This window comes from Diceros bicornis, chromosome 19 (genome assembly GCF_020826845.1).
Source record: "Diceros bicornis minor isolate mBicDic1 chromosome 19, mDicBic1.mat.cur, whole genome shotgun sequence".
NCBI lineage: Eukaryota > Metazoa > Chordata > Mammalia > Perissodactyla > Rhinocerotidae > Diceros > Diceros bicornis.
The window spans coordinates 29,495,328-29,512,905 of NC_080758.1; the positions used below are offsets into that span (position 1 = coordinate 29,495,328).

Genomic DNA, 17,578 nt, shown 5'->3' on the forward strand with positions numbered 1-17,578 from the left:
ATTTGACCTTCTCCCTCTGACTTATTTCACTTTGCATTATACCCTCAATGTCCATCCATGTTGTCACAAATGGCTGGATTTCATTGTTTCTTATGGCTGAGTAGTATTCCATTGTGTATATATACCACATTTTTATCCATTCGTCCCTTGATGGGCACTTAGGTTGCTTCCAAGTCTTGGCTATTGTGAATAACGCTGCAATGAACACAGGGGTGCATGTACCTTTACACATTGGTGTTTTCAAGTTCTTTGGATAAATACCCAACAGTGGAATAGCTGGATCATACGGTACTTCTATCCTTGATTTTTTGAGGAATCTCCATACTGTTTTCCATAGTGGCTGCACCAGTTTGCACTCCCACCAGCAGTGTATGAGAGTTCCCTTCTCTCCACATCCTCTCCAACACATGTTGTTTCCTGTCTGGTTAATTATAGCCATTCTGATGGGGGTGAGGTGATATCTCATTGTAGTTTTGATTTGCATTTCCCTGATAGTTAGTGATTTTGAACATCTTTTCATGTGTCTGTTGGCCATCTGTGTATCTTCTTTGGAGAAATGTCTGTTCAGATCTTTTGCCCATTTTTTAATTGGGTTGGTCGTTTTTTTGTTGGTGAGATGCATGAGTTCTTTATATATTTTGGAGATTACGCCCTTATCAGAAGTACGGTTTGCAAATATCTTCTCCCAATTGTTAGGTTGTCTTTTCGTTTTCTTGATGGTTTCCTTTGCTGTGCAGAAGCTTTTTAGTTTGATGTAGTTTTCTGTTGTTTTAATAGTGGCCATCCTAGAGGATGTGAGGTGATATCCCATTGCAGTTTTGATTTGCATTTCTCTCAGGCTTCGTGATGTTGAGCATCTTTTCATATACTTGTTGGCCATTTGTATATCTTCTTTGGAGATTTGTTTATTCAAGTCCTTTGCCCATTTCCAATCAGATTATTTATGTTGTTGCTGTTGAGTTGTAGAAGTTTCTTATATATTCTAGATATTAACCCCTTCTTAGATTTATGATTTGCAAATGTTTTCTCCCATTCCATAGGTTGATTTTTCACTCTGCTGATTGTTTTCTTGACGTGCAGAAGTTTTAAGGTTTGATGTAGTCCCACTCGTCTATTTTTGCTTTTGTTGCCTTGGCTTTTAGTGTCATATCCCGAAAAATCATTGCCAAATTCAATGTCATGAAGATTTTCCCCTATGTTTTCCTCCAGGAGTTTTATAGTTTTAGTTCTTACATTTAGGTCTTTAATCCATGTTTAGTCAATTTTTGTATATGTTGTAAGGTAAGGGTCCAAATTCATTCTTTTGCATGTGCATATCCAGTTTCCCCAACATTTGTTGCAGAGACTGTCCTTTCCCCATTAAGTGGTCTTGGCACCCTTGTCAAAAATCATTTGGCTGTATATGGAAGGGTTTATTTCTGGTCTCTCTATTCTATTCATTTGTCTATATATCTATCTTTATGCCAGTACCACACTGTCTTGATTACTGTTGCTCTGTAGTATGTTTTGAAATCAGGAAGTGTAAAGTCCCCAACTTTGTTCTTTTTCAAGATTGTTTTGGCTATTCCGGGTCCCTTGAGATTCCATATGAATTTTAGAATGTTTTTTTCTATTTCTTCAAAAAAGTGCCATTGGGATTTTGATAGGAATTGCATAGAATCTGTAGATTGCTTTGGGTGATATGGACATTTTAATAATATTAAGTCTTTCAATCCACGAGCATGGAACGTCTTTCCATTTATTTGTGTCTTCTTTGATTTCTTTTTTTTTTATTGCAGTAACATTGGTTTATAATATTGTAAATATTTCAGGTGTACATCATTATACTTCTATTTCTGCATAGATTAGGTCATGTTCTCATGTTCACCACCCAATTACTAATTACAATCCATCACCTCACACATGTGCCTAATCATTTCTTTCGCCCTCCTCCCTCCCCATTCTTTGATTTCTTTTAGCAATGTTTTGTAGTTTTCACTGTAAAAGTCTTTCACCTCCTTGATTAAGTTTATTCCTAAGTATTTTATCCTTTTTGATGCTTTTTTTAAAATCCATTTGAGATTTTAAAAAAATTTCCTTTTTTGATTGGCCATTGTTAGTTTATAGAAATGCAACCAATTATCGTGTGTTGATTTTCTATCTTTCAAATTTGCTGAACTAATTTATTAGTTGTAAAATGTGTGTGTATGTGTGTCATCTTTAGGGCTTTCTACACACAAGGTCAAGTCATTTGAGAATAGAGATAATTTTACTTCTTCTTTTCCAATTTGGATGCCTTTTATTTTTTTATCTTGTCTAATTGATCCTCTGGTAGTATGTTGAAGAGTAGTGTCTGGAATGGGCATCCTTGCTTTGTTCCTGATCTTAGAGGAAAATCTTCCAGTCTTTCACCTTTGAGTATGATGTTAGTTGTTGGCTTTTCATATATAGCTTTTATTATGTTGAAGTAGTTTCCTTCTATTCCTAGTTTGTTGAGTGTTTTTATCATGAAAGGAATTTGAATTTTGTCAAATGCTCTTTCTGCCTCAACTGAGATGATCACGTGGTTTTTGTCCTTCGTTTTGTTAATGTGGTGTATTACTTTGATTTTCATATGTTGAATCATCTTTGCATTCCAGGTATAAATCCCATTTGGTCATTGTGTATGATCCTAACTTGCTGTTGAATTTGATTTGCTAGATTTTGTTGAGGGTTTTTGCATCGACGTTCATCGGGGATATTGGTCTGTAGCTTTCTTGTGTCTTTGTCTGGTTTTGATATGAGAGTAATGCTGGCCTCATAGAATGAGTTTGGAAGTGTTTCCTCCTCTTCAGTTTTTTGGAGGTGGGTGTGGTGGTAATTCCTCTTTAAATGTTTGGTAGCATTCTCCAGTGGTGCCATGTGGTTCTGGGCTTTTTTGAGAGGTTTTTGATTACTGCTTCTGTCTCCTTACTTATTATAGGTCTGTTCAGATTTTTTATTTCTTCATGATCCAGTCTTGGTATGTTTCTAGGAATTTATCCATTTCTTCTAGGTTATCCAATTTGTTGGTGTATAATTGTTCATACTAGTCTTTTATAATCTTTTTTTGTTTCTCTGAAATTAGTTGTAACATTCCCTTTCATTTCTAATTTTAGTTATTTGAGTCTTTTATCTTTTTTTTCTTAGTTCAGCTATGTCTGTTTTGATTTTGTTGATCTTTTACAAAAATTAATTCTTGGTTTTGTTGATTTTTTGTACTGCTTTTCTATTATCTATTGCATTGATCTCTGCTCTAATCTTTACTATTTCCTTCCTTCTGCTAATTTTGGGTTGAGTTTGTTCTTCTTTTCTAGTTCCTTGTGGTACAAAGTTAGGTTGTTGAGTTGAGATTTTTCTTTTTTTTTTTTTTTTTTAATGGGTTTACCGTATAATCTTACCTCTTAGTTTTGCTTTCACTGCATCCCGTAAGTTTGGTATGTTGTGTTTTTGTTTTCATTTGTCTCAAGATATTTCCAAATTCCCTTGTGATTTCTTCTTTGACCCATGGGTTGTTTAAGAATGAGTTGTTTAATTTCCACATATTCGTGGATTTTCCTGTTTTCTTTCTGCAATTAATGTTTGGTTTCATTCCAGTATGGTCAGAGAAGATACATTGTATGATTTTAATCTTCTTAAATTTATTAACACTTGTTTGTGGCCTAATATGTGGTCTAACTTGGAGAATGTTCTATGTGTGCGTGAGAAGATTGTATATTATACTGCTGTCGGGTGGAGTGTTCTGTATATGTCTCTTATGTCCAATAGGTCTACAATGTTGATCAAGTCCTCTGATCTTCTGTCTGGTTGTTCTATCCATAACTGAAAGTGGGGTATTGAAGGCTCCTATTATTACTATGTTTCTGTCTATTTCTCCCTTCAGTTCTTCAATGTTTGCTTCATATATTTGGGAGCTCAAATGTTAGGTGCATATGTATTTATAGTTGTTGTATCTTCCTGGTGAATTGACCCTTTTATCACTACATGATGTCCTTTGTCTCTTGTGACATTTTTTTGGTCTTAAAATCTATTTTGTCTAATATAAGTATGGTCACTCCTACTCTCTTTAGGTTCCCATTTGTGCAGAATATCTTTTTCCAACCTTTCACTTTTAGCCTATGTATGTCCTTAGATCTAAAGTGAGCCTCTTGTAGACAGCATATAGTTGGATCTTATTTTTTAATCCATTTGGCCAATCTATATTTTAATTAGGGTGTTTAATCCATTTATATTTAAACTAATTACTAATATAGAGAGACTCACTACTGCTATTAAAATTTTTTTCTATGTCTTGGAGCTTTTTTGATTTATCCTTTCTTCCCATGCTGCCATCTTTTGTCTTTTGTTGATTTTTTGTAGTTATATATTTTGATTCTCTTCTCATTTCCCTTTGGGTATATTTCATAGATATTTTCTTTGTGATTACCAATGCAACTACACAAAACATCTCAAAGTTAAAATAATCTATTTTAAACAGATAACAACTTAACTTCAATTGCATACAAAAACTCTAGTTCTTTACATCTCTACCTCCCATTTCATGTTATTGATGACACAAATTACCTCTTTTTATATCATGTACCATTAACATAGATTTATATTTATTTTTATGCTTTTCTTTTGAAAACTTCACACCAGATTTAAAATTGACTTACACACCTGCATTGCAATACTACAAGATTCTATATTTGCCTATATGTTTGCCTTTATCAGAGAGTTATGTTGCTGTTTATCATCCTTTTGCTTCACTTTGAAGGATTTCCTTCAGCATTTCTTGTAGAGTAGGTCTAGTGGTGATGAACTACCTCAGCTTTCATTTATTTGCAGAAGTCTTAATTTCCCCTTAATTTTGAAGGACAGTTTTGCTGGGAATAGTATTCTTGGTTGGCAGGTTTTTTCCCCAGCTCTTTGAATATATCATTCTGCTCCCTTCTAGCCTGCAAAGTTCTGCTGAGAAATTGGCTGACAAGCTAATGGAGCTCCCTTGTATGTGACAAGCCACTTTTTCTCTTGCTGCTTTCAAGATTCTCTGTTTGTCTGTGACTTTTGACAGTTTAATTATGACATCTCAATGTAGGTCTCTTTAGATGTGTCCTAGTTGGAGTTTTTTGAGCTTCTTGAATTTGTACGTCCATTTTTCTCCTCAGATTTGGGAAGTTTTATGCCATTTTTTCTTCAAATAAGCTCTCTGCCCCTTTCTTTCTTTCTTATTCTCAGACTCACATAATCCGTATGTTGTTCCTCTTGATGGTGTCCCATAAATCCCTTAGGCTGTTTTAACTTTCCTTAATTCTTTTTTCTTTTTGCTCCCCTTCCTTGATAATTTCAAAAGTATTGTATTCGAGTTCACTGATTCTTTCTTCTGCCTGGTCAAGTCAGCTGTGGGGTCCTTCTAGTGAATTTTTCAATGCAGTTACCATATTCTTCAGCTCTAGAATTTCTGTTCATTTCTTCTTTATAGTTTCTGTATCTTTGTTGCTATTCTCACTTTGTTCATGCATCGTTTTCCTGATTTCATTTAGTTGTCTATTTGTGCTCTTTTAATTCGTTGAATATCTTTATGATGGTTATTTTGAATTCTTTGTGCGATAATCCACGTATCTATGTTTCTTTAGGGTCAATTTCTGGAGATTTAATTTGTTTGAATAGGCCGTGTTTCCTTGTTTTCTTGTATGTCTTGTTATCTTCTGTGGCTCTTTGGAATTTGAACACTCAGCTGCCTCTTCGTCTTTGTAGTCTGGTTTCCTACAGGGAGAACTTTCCCCAACCAAAGCCTCTGGAGCTTCTGGAGCTTCTGGAAACCTCTGAAGCCTTTTCTGGGGATGTGCCTTTCTCCGTTTGTATGTGTGATTTCCTAATTGAAGAGGTTTGTGTGTTTCTACCCAAGAGCTCCCCTGGTGTCTGTCTGCAATACTTCAGCCTCGCACTTGTTGTAGTAAGCCACAGTACTGGAGCTCCACCTAATGTCTATCTGTGGTACTGCAAACTCTGGTGCTAAACCAAGCCATGTTGATTGCTTTTATTCTCAACACCCTTCAACTTTGCACTCCATTCCTGTCTTTATTGTTTAGGCAAGACAGAAACCAGCCCCTCTGGCAGCACCCAGAAAAGGCAGAATGTTGATTCGCTCCATTCCTTTCCCTCTCCAGGGAGAAGTTGGGAGTCCAGGGTTCCTTCCCACTAATGCTGCTCTGTGCCAAGAGGTGGGGTTCTGATGAGTGAATGTCATGAATGTTCCTCCCGGGCTTCAATGTGATTGGCTTCTAGCTTGCCTGAGGTATAGAAACCTCTTACCTGGCTTCTGCATTTCTCACAAAGGCAATTGGTCCCTGTATTGTTGTTAAATCCATATCTGTGAAAGAAGGAGGGTCTGGGGTTTCCCATTCCACCATCTTTCTGATATCCCCCCTTCTTCTCATAAAGTGTTTTTTTGTATGCTAATATTCATATTTATTGAACACATGTGCCAATGCAGATCTATTATCTATATTGTATATAATTATATATAAAATCCAACTAAGCTCCATGTGTGTGGTCTTAAGTGACAATCTGTTTCTCTTCGGAACTGTATTCGGTGTAAAAACATTTTTTTAGGGCCGGCCCCGTGGCTTAGCGGTTAAGTGCACACGCTCTGCTGCTGGCGGCCCGGGTTCGGACCGCGGGCGTGCACCGAGGCACTGCTTCTCCGGCCATGCTGAGGCCGCGTCCCACATACAGAACTAGAAGGATGTGCAGCTATGACATACAACTATCTACTGGGGCTTTGGGGGGAAAAATAAATAAATAAAATCTTTAAAAAAAAAAACAAAAAACATTTTTTTAAATTACTCTCTTGGGGACATACTGGCTTGCGCCATTGTGTAAATTTCAGGTGTACATCACTGTAGTTCAGTTTCTGTATAGACTGCATTGTAGTCACAACTAACAGTCCAGTTTTCATCCATCACCATACATCTGTGCCCCTTTACCCCTTTTGCCCTCCCCACCCTCTTCTCCTCTGGTAACCACTAATCTATTCTCCTTATGTATGTATTTGTTTATCTTCCCCATATGAGTGAAATCATATGGTATTTGTCTTTCTCTGTTTGATTTATTTCTCTTAACATCATACCTTCAAGGTCCAGCCATGCAGTTGCAAATGGGACAATTTTGTCTTTTTTATGATTGAGTAGTATTCCATGGTATATATATACTACATCTTCTTTATCCATTCATCCATTGATGGACATTTGGGTTGCTTCCACATCTTGGCTATTGTGAATAACGCTGCAGTGAACATAAGGATGCACATATCTTTTTACTTTATTGATTTTGCCTTCTTTGGGTAAATACCCAGGAGTGGAACTGGATCATACGGTATTTCTATTTTCAATTTTTTGAGGAATCTCCATACTATTTTCCATAGTGGCTGCACCAGTTTGCCTTCCCACCAGCAGTGTATGAGTGTTCCCTATTCTCTACATCTTCTCCAACACTTGTTATTTCTTGTCTTGTTAGTTATAGCCATTCTGACAGATATGAGGTGATATCTCATTGTAGTTTTGATTTGCATTTCCCTAATAATTAATGATATTGAAAATCTTTTCATGTGCCTGTTGGCCATTTGTAAGTCTTCTTTGGAAAAATGTTCATATCCTCTGTCCATTTTTGTTGTTGTTGTTGTTGAGGAAGATTTGCCCTGAGCTAACATCTGTTGCCAATCTTTCTCTTTTTGCTTGAGGAAGATTCACCTTGAGCTAACATCAGTGCCAATCCTCCTCTATTTTGTATGTGGGTTGCCACCACAGCATGGCTGACAAGTGGTGTAGGTCTGCGCCTAGGATCTGAACCCACAAACCCAGGCCACTGAAGTGGAGCACACTGAAATTAACTACTATGCCACTGGGCTGGGCCCTCTGCCCATTTTTTGACTGGTTATGCATTTTTTTGTTGTTGAGTTGTATGTGTTCTTTATTTATATTGGAGATTAACCTCTTGTCAGATATATGATTTCCAAATATTTTCTCTCAGTTGGTATGTTGTCTTTTTGTTTTGTTCATGGTTTCCTTTGCCTTGCAGAAGCTTTTTAGTTTGATGTAGTCCCATTTGTTTATTTTTTCTTTTGTGTCACTTGCCTGGTAGACATGGTATTCAAAAAGATACTGCTAAGACTGATGTCAAAGAGTGTCTTTTCTTCTAGGAGTTTTATGGGTTCAGGTCTCACATTCAAGTCTTTAATCCATTTTAAGTTAATTTTTTTGTGTGGTATAAGGTAATGGTCTACTTTCATTCTTTTGCATGTGGTTGTCCAGTTTTCCCAACACCATTTATTGAAGAGACTTTCCTTTCTCCATTGTATGTTCTTAGCTCCTTTGTTGATTAGCTGTCCATAGACATGTGGTTTTATTTGTGGGCTTTCAATTCGGTTTCATTGATCTGTGTGTCTGTTTTTGTGCCAGTACCATACTCTTTTGATTACTATAGCTTTGTTGTATATTTTGAAGTCAGGGATTGTGATCCCTCCAGCATTGTTCTTTTTTCTCAGGATTCCTTTGGTTACTTGGGGTATTTTGTTGTTCAATAGAAATTTTGGGATTCTTTGTTCTATTTCTGTGAAGAATATCATTGGGATTCTGATTGGGATTACATTGAATCTGTAGATTGCTTTAGGTAATATGGACTTTTTAACTATGTTTATTCTTCCAATCCATGAGCATGGAATATTTTTCCATTTGTTTATGCTTTCTTTGATTTCTTTCAATTGTGTCTTATAGTTTTCTTTGTATAAGCCTTTCACCTCTTTGGTTAAATTTATTCCTAGGTATTTTATTCTTTTTGTTGCAATTGTAAACGGGGTTGTATTCTTGAAATCTCTTTCTGGTAGTTCTATGTTAGCGTAGAACTAGAAATGCAACTGATTTTTTTTTTTTTGGATGAGGAATATTCATCCTGAACTAACAACTGTGCCAATCTTTCTCTATTTTGTATGTGGGTTGCCACCTCAGCATGGCTGGCGAGTGGTGTATGTCCATGCCGAGGATCCGAACCCACGAACCTGGGCTGCTGAAGTGGAGCCTGCTGAACTCAACCAGTACAACATGGTGCTGGCCCTGCAACTTATTTTTGTATGTTGATTTTGTACCCTGCAACTTTACTGTATTTGTTGATTATTTCTAATAGTTTTTTGGTAGTTTCTTTAGGGTTTTCTATGTATAGAATCATGTCATCTGCAAATAGTGAGAGTTTTACTTTTTCCTTTTCTATTTGGATCCCTTCTATTTCTTTTTCTTGCCTTATTGCTTTTGCTAAAACTTCCAGTACTATACTGAATAAGAGGGTAAGAGTGGGCATCCTTGTCTTGTTCCTGTTCTCAGAGGAGTAGCTTTCAGTTTTTCACCATTGAGTATGATATTAGCTGTGGGTTTTTCATATATGGCCTTTATTATGTTGAGGTACTTTCCTTCCATACCCACTTTATTGAGGGTTTTTATCATAAATGGTTGTTAGATCTTGTGAAATGCTTTCTTTGTGTCTATTGAGATGATCATGTGATTTTTATTCTTTATTTTGTTAATGTGGTGTATCACACTGATTGATTTGCAGATGTTGAACCATCCTTACATCCGTGGAATAAATCCTACTTGATTGTGGTACATGATCCTTTTAAAGTATTGTTGTATTTGAATGCTAATATTTCATTGAGGATTTTTGCCTCTATGTTCTTCAGCAGTATTGGCCTGTAATTTTCCTTTCTGTGTTGTCCTTTTCTGGTTTTGGTATCAGAGTAATGTTGGCTTTGTAGAATGAGTTAGGAAGTGTTCTGTCCTCTTCAATATTTTCGATTGGTTTGAGAAGGATAGGTTTTAAATCTTCTTTGAATGTTTGGTAGAATTCACCAGAGAAGCCATCTGGTCCTGGACTTTTGTTTTCTGGGAGGTTTTTGATCACTGTTTCAATCTCTTTACTTGTGATTGATCTACTCCGATTCTCTATGTCTTCCTGTTTCAGTTTTGGGAGGTTGTATGATTGTAAGAATTTATCCATTTCTTCTAGATTTTCCAATTTGTTGGCATATAGTTTTTCATACTATTCTCTTATAATGCTTTGTATTTCTCTGGTATCCGTTGTAATTTCTCCTCTTCATTTCTGATTTTATTTATTTTAGTCTTCTCTCTTTTTTTCTGGCTAAGGGTCTGTAAATTTTCTTTATCTTCTCAAAGAACCAGCTCATAGTTTCATTGATCCTTTCTATTGAGTTTTTAGTCTCTATTTTATTTATTTCTGCTCCAATTTTTATTATTTCCCTCCTTCTACTGTCTTTGGGCTTTGTTTGTTCTTCTTTTTCTAGGTCTATTGGGGTAGTTTACTATTACTTATTTGAGATTTTTCTTGTTTGTTGAGGTGGGCCTGTATTGCTATGAATTTCCCTCTTAGGGCTGCTTTGCTGCATCCCATAAGAGTTTTTTTTTTTTTAATTATCATTTGTCTCCAGGCATTTTTTGATTTCCCTTTTGATTTCTTCATTGATCCAATGGTTGTTCAGTAGCATGTTGTTTAGTCTCCACGTATTTGGGATTTCCCCAGCTTTTTTCTTGTAGTTGATTTGTAGTTTCATACCAGTGTGATCAGAAAATATGCTTGATATGATTTTAATCTTCTTAAATTTATTAAGGCTTGTTTTGTTTCCCAACATATGATCTATCTTTGAGAATGTTCCATGTGCATTTGAGAAGAATATGTATTCTGCTGTTTTTGGATAGAATGTTCTTTGTATATCTATTAAGTCCATCTGTCTAGTTTCATTTAAGCCCACTGTTTCCTTGTTGACTTTCTGTCAAGATTATCTATCCATTGATTTAAGTGGCGTGTTAAGGTCCCCTACTATTATTGTGTCATTTCTCCCTTTAGGCTTGTTTCTCTCTTTAGACCTGTTAATAGTTACTTTATATACTTTGGTGCTCTGGTGTTAGGTGCATATGTATTAATAAGCATTATGTCTTCTTGTTGGAATGTCTCTTTTATCTTTATATAATGCCCATCTTTGTCTTTTGATCTTTTTTACCTTGAAGTCTATTTGTCTGATATAAGTACAGCTACATCTGCTTTCTTTTTGCTTCCCAGTTGCTTGGAGTATCGTCTTCCATCCCTTCACTCTGAACCTGTGTTTGTCTTTAGAGCTGAGATGTGTTTCCTGGAGACATTATATTGTTGGGTCTTGTTTTTTAATCCATTCAGTTACTCTGTGTCTTTTGATTGATGAATTCAATCCATTTACATTTAGAGTGATTATTGATATATGAGGGCTTAATATTGCCATTTTATTTTTGTTTTCTGATTGTTCTATATTTCCATTGTTTCTTTTTCCTTGTATTTCTGTCTACCAATTCAGTTTGATGGTTTTCTTTGATGTTTTTCTCTATTTTCTCTTTAGTTATGCTTTGTGACTCCGCACTGATTTTTTGTTTTATGGTTACAATGAGATTTGTATAAAAGATCTCGTAGATGAGATAGTCCTTTTTCTGATAGCCTCTTATCTCCATTAGCCTATGAAGTTTCTGTCCCTTTCGTCTTCCTCTTCTATGTTTTTATTGTCACAAATTCTTCATTTTTGTGTTGTGAGTTTGTGAGCTAATTGTATTAGTTACACTTATTTTTGATACTTTTTTCTCTTTTCTCTTTTATGTTATAATTAAGTGTTTACTAACCTGTTCTGATATAGAGCTGCGATTTTCTGGTTCTGTCCGTATGTTTATCTCCTTGCTCAAGGTTTTGTAAAACTTTGTTTTTTAGTTTCAGATAGGAGGGCTCCTTTCAATGTTTCTTGTAAGGCAGGTCTAGTGGTCCTGAAATCTCTCATCTTTTGTTTGTCTAGGAAGGCTTTTATTTCTCCATCATATCTGAAGAATAATTTTGCTGGATAGAGTATTCTTGCCTGAGAGTTCCTGTCTTTCAGTATTTTGAATATATCATTTCATTCTCTCCTAGACTGCAGGGTTTCTGCTGAGAAATCCTCTGAAAGCCTGATGGGGTTCCTTTGTAGGTTATTTTCTTCTGTCTTGCTGCCCTTAATATTTTTTTCTTGTCATTGACTTTTGACAATTTTAGTACTATCTGCCTTGGAGAAGGTCTTTTTGCATTGAGGTAATTAGGAGTTCTATTAGTTTCTTGTACTTGCATGTCCACATCCTTCCCCAGATTTGGGACGTTCTCAGCTATTGTTTCTTTGAATAAGCTCTCTTGTCCTTTCTCCCTCTCTTCTCCTTCTGGGATATCTGTGACCTTTATGTTACTTTTCCTACTTGAGTTGGATATTTCTTGAAGAATTTCTTCATTTTTTAAAAATCTTGGTTCCCTCTCCTCCTCCATCTGACTCATTTCTAGTTTTCTATCTTTGAGCTCGCTAACTCTCTGCTCCATATGGTCTGTTCTATTTGTAATGCTTTCTATATTATTTTTCACCCCATTTATTTTGTTCTTTATCTCCAGAATTTCTGTTTTTTTTTTTTTAAGAGTTTCAATCTCTTTGGTGAGGTACTCCTGTTCATTAATTTTATTTCTGAGCTCATTGAACTGTCTTTATTAATTTTCTTGTAACTCACTGAATTTCTTTATGACAGCTACTTTGAATTCTCTGTCAGATTGTAATCTTCTGCGACTTCAATTTTGGCTTCTGGAGAGCTGTCCTCCTCCTTCTGTCTGCCATGTTGCTATCGTTCTTCATGGTGTTTGATGAACTGATCCTCTGTTGGCATGTTTGTGGTAGTAACCATCTTTCTTATTTGGGTATGGCTTTGGTTTCTTTGGTTCTGTACTGCTTCTGGTTGTATTTGAGAGCCTACACTTTCCTCTCTCCACTGCCTCTGCCAAAGTTGTCGTCAGTGCCCTCCTTGTGCTGCTTGTGCCTCTGGGGTTGCTGATGCCTTCACTTTAATCTCAAGTGTTGGCACCAGGGTCACCAGGCTGCAGAGAACTTCTACTGCTTCTGGGATCACTTTGGTCTTGTGTTCCTCCACTGGCTCTCCACAGGTGCTCTGTGGGCTCGGATGCTGCTGCCCTGTGCACTAGCTGTGCTGCTGTTCCTGGGTTGTCTGGGGGTACTGGTTGCACCCCTGTCAGGGGTGCTGGGTTAATGGGTTAATGAGTGTCACTGATGCTGCTGGGGACCCAGGGACCTGAGGAATTGTGTGCAACCCTCATTGCTGGTGGAGCTGGTGTTAGAGATGTTGCCACCAGGGGCTGAGTCATCAGTTCTGCTGTGGTTCCTGAAGCCTCTGATCGTGGCATCCACCTGCCACCACTGGGGGGAGGCAGGGGCTAAGCAGGGAGAGGTTTCTGTTTTTGCTCACTGTGCAGCCTCTGATCTCTGGTGCTAGCTGGTGTGTTTTGAAAACTCAGGTTAGAGCACTCAGCTGCAGCCAGGAAAATCTGAGTTTTGTATCCTATCCCCACTGTTGGAAGGACCTGACTACTGCTAGGGGGAGGAAGAGGGGATGCCCATGCTGGATCTGCTGGTAGATGGGCAGGGAGCAATCTGATCCACCCTCTCCACCCCCGCCGAGACCACTCACAGATGCACAGACTAAGTCCTCTGGGAGATGGGCAGGTAGCAAGCTGGCCTGCCTTCTCTGCACCTGCCAGGACCACTCAAGCAAGCTGCACCTATTTTCTCACAGGTGTGCAAGCCAGTGTGGGTATCCATGCCCTGGATTGCTGCTGCCAGGGGAGGAGGGACTCCCCTCCTGCTGCCCTAGTTCCACTACCTCCCAGGGGCCCAGTCCACCCATCATCAGGTGTATAGATGCCTGGATCTCTTATGCATTCTGCTGTACTGTGTAGGGAATCCTCTATTAGTCAATGGATGTCCAATTGGTTATGACTTAGAGGTGAGAGACCAAGAGTACAACTCACTCTACCATGATGCTGATGTCACTCTCTCAGCATAAAGTTTTTGAGATTCATCTATGCTGTTGAACATCACGTTTAAGTTATAGTTATTATTTTTTAAGTTGTTATATCATTGTGGTCTTTATTTGCCTTTCCATAATTGTTAGTGAGGTTGAGAATTGTTTCATATATTACTTGGCCATAACTGTTTCCTTTTTTGGGAACTGCATGTTCAAATTTTTGTTAATTTTCTAGTGGACCATTTTAATACATTTTCCTTCATTGTTTTAAATTTTTCTGGCTTTTAAAAAAAACTTTTTAATTTTGAGACAATTATAGACCCATAAGAAGTTGCAAAAATAGTGAAGAGGTCCCACATACCCTTTACCCAGTTTTCTCCAATGGTTACCTCTTACATAACTATAGTACCATATAAAACCAGGCATTTTACATTGGTATAAGGTGTTTCTATAGCTTCTATAGTCATTTTGTCATGTGTAGATTTATGTAACCACCACTGCAGTCAAGATACGGAACTATTCCATCACCACAAAGATCTCCCTGTACTGCCCCTTTATAGTCACACCAACCCCTTCCCCTCCATTTCTATCACCTGGCAACCACTGGTCTGCTTTCCATCACTATAATTTTGTCATTTCAAAAATGTCATATAAATGGAATTATATAGTATGTGAACAGTTGAGATTGATTTATCTCACTTAGCATATTGTCCTTGAGATACATACAAGCTGTTGCGCATATCAACACTTCATTCCTTTTTAGTGTGGATGTTACAGTACGGATGTACCACAGTTTTAAGTTAATTTTTTTTTTATTGCTGAGAAGTATTTCAATGTATGGATATATTATGTTTATTCATTATCCTGTTGGTGGCCATTTGGGTTGTTTTCAGTTTCTGGCAATTACAAATAAAGCTACTATGTAAAGCAATTACAATAAAACTCCTTCTACATGTCTTTTTGTAGACATTTATGCTCCTTTCTCTGAGAGTGGCATGGCTGGATTTCATGTATGATTTTATAAGAAACTGCCAAACTGTTTTCCAAAACGGTTGCACCATATTACAATCCCACCAGCAGTGTATGAGAGTTCCAGTGGCTCCACATGGCAGTGTCAGTCTTCTTAATTTTAGCCCATTTAATAGGTGTGTAGTGATCTCTCATTGTGACTTTAATTTACTTGTGCATTTAATTTGCAACATGATTACTGATATTGAGCACCTTTTAATAATTACTAGTTTTCCAACAAAACACTTCAATCCCTCAGAGTCATTCTGGGCTGTCATTAAATTGATATTTCTTTTTTATCTTATTACTCACACAGATGAGTAGTTACCAGTATACAACTCAGTGACATGGCCTTCCCTTGTACAGGACTTGGAAATTGGAGCTATATCTCTTTGTTTTGCTATTTGGATCTATCTTCCATCCCACGTCCTATGCAGCCTGGTGCTATGTTTCTCCCGAAGTTAGACTTCTCTCAATTACTCTGCTTTTATACCCCTGATCAAGGTTGGGCTCAGTCTTAGGTCTCCAATCGCAAGGAAGCAAGTTCTCGTCAATCTGATTTTCTATGTGATGCTGTTGATTCGGGCTGTGCTGCTTCCTGGGCATTGATCTGGTAGCATTCAACCATCCTAAGAAGCAGCACTTCCCTGAAGCTGAACTTCTGGATTCCAAATATTTCTTTTTGTCTGTTTTGGAATTGGGTGGCCAGACTACATATTTTTAGGCCTGCTTTTGACATGCCCCTGTATATACTGCATTTGTTCTCATTGAATGTTCAGAGGTCATCTTTTTAGTGGCAGAATGTCTAGGAAACACTAACTCTATGAGTGTGTCTGTGTGAGAAAAAGAGAGAAAAATGAGAGAGACAGAGGATATGGCGAGTGTTATGGTGCAGCAGCTGAGGTGGGGCACAAAGAACTCTGCCTCTGGCCCTGGTCTTATGAGGCAACATGAACGTGGGAAAGTCATGACTCTCTCTGAGCCTTAGTTTCCCCCTCTCTAAAGTAGGATAATCATATTGATCCATGTCCCCTTGTGAGGATTAAATAACATAACAAAGTGTTTGGCACATCATCAATACTGAATGTAGTTTTACAACAGGAGCTCATGAGACTCTATCGTTGAGGCTCTAAAGCTGAGAACAAGAGATGTCAGGCATCTCTGCAAATGAAGGAGATGGACCATCTACACAGGAGGAGGAAAAGGGGTGGCCAAAGACTACTTCTGCCAGTGATACCCGGCACATACGCTGATGGTATATAAGGGGGGGCTGGGCGATAAATAATGCGAGATGTTAGAGTGGGATTTCTTTAGAGCATGGATTGTGGACATGCTTAGGGGAGGGAAGAGAGCTTAACCCCACCTCAGGCCCAATGAAGGCTTTAAGAGGACCCTCAGCAAACTTGACATGTGTGCCCCAGAATTTTCACTATCTCACACCCAGACAATGTAGAGTGAAGGGCTGGCCAGCTGCTCAGAGCTGCAACCTGGATTTCCCTGGGAGACGTCTCTGAGAAACTCACAAAAGTGCTGCATGAAAGAAGTATATTTGGACTTCGCCACCCGCCAATTGGCTACCACTGTGTCACTGAATGGGGAAGGAGGCAATGAAAGTGCGTAGGAAAGTCCCTCCTCCCCTTCATCTTTTGCAATCTTGGGGAAGCCAGAGGAAGCAGTGAGAGGGAGAATGAACAGAAAAGCGAGGTGGGAAATGGCCAAGAAGCCCACCCATCCCTCAGCCCCATGCAGGTTTCTCAACCTGAGCCTTGTCCCCCCAGGGGAGAGGAACTAACTGAAGGAGAGATTGCAATTTCCATTACCTGAATAACAGGTACTGTTATTATCTAGTAGGAGGGATGATATGGTACAGCTTATTTGAAAGGAGGTGTGAGGAAGAAAGAAGAAGCTTTCTTCTTGAACCCTACTGAGTTCAGTACATTCAACAAACTTTTTACGGGAACAGGAACACAACGGGAGCCTGTTTAAGAGGACTGCGTGAACTTCACCTGGATAGAAGTTGGGGGAGGTCGTGGTCCTTTGTGTAGACCTTCCCACTCTCCCTCATGTCTTGGTCTGCAATGTGAGGGGCCTCTGGGTTCAGCCCCCCAGGAAATGGCCAAGAAGCACACCGATCGCTCAGCCTGTTGAAGGTTTCTCAGCCTGAGGCTGGTCCCCCCATCCTACTCTCTGTCCCTCATCCTACTCTCAGGAGGGTCCTGTGAGTAGTGCCACCAGTAGAGGTGACCAGGGGCATTGGTGTGGGTGGGCTGGATGTGGCCAGCCATGGTGCCTTGGGCCTCATGCTCTGATAACCAGACCTACCCTAAGAAGCAAGGGGCAGGGGCAAGAGAGTGCCTGGGGCCAGAGAGGAGACATAAAGGTTTCAGCCCTACCCCTCAGAGGAGGTGAAGTAAAGAGCTTCTTCCCTGTCTTCCCTCCCCAGAACCTGTTGATGGCATGTGACAATGTCCCACACCAGAGAAGGTGTCTTTGATTAGCCAGGGGAATGGCAGACCTCGATGAGCCCTGCATCTGAGCCCAGAACTATCTCACAAATCCACCTTATTGATCAGTACTCATTGCTGCTTTTCCAAAAGAAAGGTTTGGCTGAATATTGCGGTTTCCTAGAAACTTCTAGCCACAGATCATGGGATAAGCTGTTAGAGCCGGCAGCATCAGGGAATTTTCCT

At 38.6% G+C, this 17,578-nt stretch overlaps 1 protein-coding gene across 1 annotated transcript in view; it reads right to left on the bottom strand.

The window, feature by feature from the left end:
- The window catches only part of SIRPB2 (signal regulatory protein beta 2), a 33,930-nt gene extending 16,757 nt beyond the window's left edge, over nt 1–17,173 (bottom strand). Inside the window, 1 exon segment of the mRNA XM_058562193.1 lies at nt 17,092–17,173. Within this exon segment, the coding sequence (XP_058418176.1) occupies nt 17,092–17,173 (82 nt within the window).
- Between the last annotated feature and the right edge of the window lie 405 nt (nt 17,174–17,578).